The sequence below is a fragment of the Lemur catta genome, chromosome 6 (genome assembly GCF_020740605.2).
Source record: "Lemur catta isolate mLemCat1 chromosome 6, mLemCat1.pri, whole genome shotgun sequence".
Classification (NCBI taxonomy): Eukaryota; Metazoa; Chordata; class Mammalia; order Primates; family Lemuridae; genus Lemur; species Lemur catta.
In genome coordinates, this window is record NC_059133.1 from 94668025 (window position 1) to 94671691 (window position 3667).

At 59.6% G+C, this 3667-nt stretch overlaps 1 protein-coding gene across 1 annotated transcript; it reads right to left on the reverse strand.

Moving 5' to 3' along the window:
• Positions 1 to 309: 309 nt before the first annotated feature.
• On the reverse strand, positions 310 to 3105 carry KCNA5 (potassium voltage-gated channel subfamily A member 5). Its single transcript, XM_045555283.1, has one exon. The coding sequence runs from the start codon at positions 2923 to 2925 to the stop codon at positions 1105 to 1107; it is 1821 nt and encodes a 606-aa protein (XP_045411239.1). The 5' UTR covers positions 2926 to 3105; the 3' UTR covers positions 310 to 1104.
• Between the last annotated feature and the right edge of the window lie 562 nt (positions 3106 to 3667).

Below are 3667 nucleotides of genomic sequence, written 5' to 3' on the forward strand. Positions count from 1 at the left end.
TCTGAGCCCCTTTTCCTTTTAGTCCCCCCATACTCCATGCTGACATGGGGGCTCATACCACACCTTCAGGCAGCACGTTGCAGAGGTGTCTGTGTCATGAACAGCCTAGGACAAACAGAATCCACCCAACACTGTCTACGAGGCACAGAGGGGGCCTGTCAGAAAGATGTTGCTGAGCAAATCATGAGCTTTCCAAGCTTGCTAACACCCTAGGCAAAGTGCTTGCTCTGACTCCAAAACCAGAAACAGCCAGTGACAGCCTATTTTTAAAAATTTCAAAAACTATATCAGCTGTAGAAAAACCAACACTTGCCTCAACCAAGTAACCTTTTATTTCCAGGGATAAAAATAAAGAGAATAAATTATTGGAAGTCTTCCTCCAACATTGTTAAAATGCTTTTTGAAGAAAGTTACAAGGATTGTTTAAGGCGCACAGAAAAAGTTAGATTTGCCTTTCTTCCAGAACATTCCCTGCCCTAGACACAAAGCACTGATACCACATCCCAGGAAAGAGAGAGGCTTGGAGACACAGAAACCAGAAAAGCCCTGCCAGGGTCTTGGCTGTAATAGAAGTATCACAGAAAAACATCAGCACCACTCTCTCTTCCATAAATACAACGTATATCTTGAAAATATATCCAAAATGTCTCTATCTGAACTACAGTACAAAAATCCACTCACCAGCCATAAAAATAATATTTCCCCTATTCACAAATATAATCATATGTAGAAGAAATTTGGAACACACTGATGGGGGGGGTACAAAAATCTCTTGGGATCTGGGCTATTTAAAGTCATTTTTGTTTGGGTTATCCCTCTGCTGGGTATAGGAAACTGGCCACAAATACATCCATCTCACAGCGCTCACCATTTCAACAGCTCCTGCGTCATGGAACCTGGTACTTTTTAAAAATAGGCGACCCTTGGTGTCATGGAAAAAAAGAGGAAAAATGGGGGGATCAGGAGAGGGAGGGAGTGCAGGAGTGAAAGGACAGGGACAGACTAAGGTTACAGCATGGCTTCTAATACTCTCCGGTATAAAGCGGATACCCAGCAGGCCTCCCCCTTCACACCCCACTGCCACCAGTCTGCCTGGATCGCCCTTCACAAATCTGTTTCCCGGCTGGTGTCCAGGCAGAGGGCATACAGGGACCTCCGCAAGTCCACGTTGCTCTTGGCCTTGAGGTTACACTTCTCCAGGGGGCAGCTGCCCCTTCGGGCACTGTCTGCATTGTCCAGGGAGCCGCCAGTCTTGCAGAAGGAAGCCTTGTTCCAGCTGGCCTTCCGCTGGCCTCCTCTGTCCAGCCCGGTCCCCTGGCTCTGACTGCCTTGCTCTTCCTTAAGGGCTGCCTGCTCCTCGTGGTCCGTTTCCCGGTGGTAGAAGTAGTTGAAGTTGGAGACGATGACGGGCACAGGCAGGGCAATGGTGAGGACCCCGGCGATGGCGCACAACGAGCCCACGATCTTGCCCCCCACCGTGATGGGCCTCATGTCGCCGTAGCCCACGGTGGTCATGGTGACTACCGCCCACCAGAAGGCATCCGGGATGCTGGAGAAGTGGGTCCCCTGGTTGTCAGCCTCTGCGAAGTAGACGGCACTGGAGAAGAGGATGACCCCGATGAACAGGAAGAAGATGAGCAGCCCCAGCTCCCTCATGGAGGCCTGCAAGGTCTTGCCCAGGATCTGCAGCCCCTTGGAGTGGCGGGAGAGCTTGAAGATGCGGAACACCCGGACCAGGCGGATCACTCTGAGGATGGCCAGGGACATGGCCTGCTGCCCGTTCTGGCCGCCCCCTCCCCCGCCACCTGGCTGCTGCTCTGCCAGCTCGGTGCCCAGGGTGATGAAGTAGGGGAAGATGGCCACGACATCGATGATGTTCATGATGTTCCGCGAGAACTCCGCCTTGCTGGGGCAGGCAAAGAAGCGCACGAGCAGCTCGAAGGTGAACCAGATGACGCACGTGGTCTCCACAATGAAGAAAGGGTCCGCCAGGGTCCTCGGCAGCAGCGGTGCCACCGTCGGACCCGAGGGGGGCGCCACGCCCCCGCTGCCATTGGCCCCTGGGGCGGGCGCAGGAGGCCGGGGCGGCGCTGGGGGGTGGCGGAGCAGCTCCCGTTCGTCCCTGAACTCGGGCAGGGTCTCCAGGCAGAAGGTGATGATGGAGATGAGGATGACCAAGACCGAAACGATGGCGATGGCCCGCGCCGACCCGGAGCTTTCCGGGTACTCGAAGATAAGCCACACCTGGCGCTGGAACTCGTTGCGGGGCAAGGGTTTCTCCTCCTCTTTAATGAAGCCCTCGTCCTCCCGGAAGCGCTCCATGGCCTCGTCCCCCAGCTGGTAGAAGCGAATCTCGTCCGCGAACACGTCCAGGGAGACGTTGACCGGCCTCCGCAGGCGGCCCCCCGACTGGTAGTAGTAGAGGATGCCGTCGAAGCTGGGCCGGTTGCGGTCGAAGAAGTACTCGTTCCTCAGGGGGTCGAAGTAGCGCAGGCGCTTGGCCGGGTCCCCCAGGAGGGTGTTGGGGAACTGCGCCAGGGTGCCCAGCTGCGTCTCGAAGCGCAGCCCGGAGATGTTGATGAGGACGCGCTGGTGGTGAAGGGACGCGGCGCCCAGCGCCTGGTCCTCCGCCATGCCCAGGCCCGGGTCTCCTTCCCCCTCCTCGTTCTCCGGAGGCGGCCGTCTAGGCTGCGGCAGCTCCTCCGGCAGCGGCAGCGGAGGCAAAGGCCGCCCTCCCGGGTCCGCGCCCCTCTGCGAGCCGCGCCCCGTTGGCGCCGCCTCCATGGGCCCATCGTTAAGCCCAGCCGTCGGGGCACACTGGCGCTCTCCTCCCCCTGTGGCCTGGCTGCAGCCTGCCCGGGCCTCACCTCCTCCTCTGACGGTCATGGCACTGCCGTTCTCCAGGGGCACCAGGGCGAGCTCCATGGCGCGGGGGCAGGGGGCATGCTGCGCCCCGGCGACCGGCTCCCGCGCCCCCCGCTCCCGCGCCACCGGCGCCCAGCGCGGGCTCCTCTCCTGCCGACGGCCGGCCCCGCTGTGGGGCGGGCGGGGGCTGCTGGCGCGATCCTCTCGCTGGGTCCTGACGTCAGGAAGCCGCTGCCCTGCTCTCTGCCTCTGTCTGTTCTGGCAGCCCGTTACCAAGCAGCCGAAAAGCCGCCTTCCCGCAGATGCAACCTTCAGCCACCCCTCTGGCTGCGCCGCGCCGCGCCGGCCCCCACCCTCCGCGCTACCCCGCCTCCCCTCCCCTCCCCTCCCCTCCCCTCCCCAGCTTCCTTCCCCGGAGGCGGGTGTCTCCCGGGAGGGCGCAGCTGGGGCCCCGGGCGAGGGAAGGGAGGGGGCCGAGAAGGGCGCAGCCCCGCGGAGGGAGGGAAGGGGGAGGCTGGAGGAACAGGTTGTACCGAGAGCGCTGAGACTCCCAGGGCAACCAGATGAGAATAGCTCTGCATTTCAGTTCACCTGGGAACCTGCTGGAAGCCGGTGGACTCCAGGGGAAATGAACTGCCTTGGGTTGAAGGATGAGGCTTTGAGCTGAGCTGGAGAATGACAGACGGGAGACAACAGTCCTTTTTACTTTGGAGAAATACCGGTTTCTCTTTGGGAAGAATAAAGACTGGAGGGGGCGTAGAGGAGCTATGGACCTTGAAATACATGTATCAGTGGAGAAGCG

Excerpts from the sequence above, each read along its gene's own strand:
- KCNA5 (XM_045555283.1), bottom strand. The coding sequence starts at position 2,925 with ATGGAGCTCGCCCTGGTGCCCCTGGAGAACGGCAGTGCCATGACCGTC.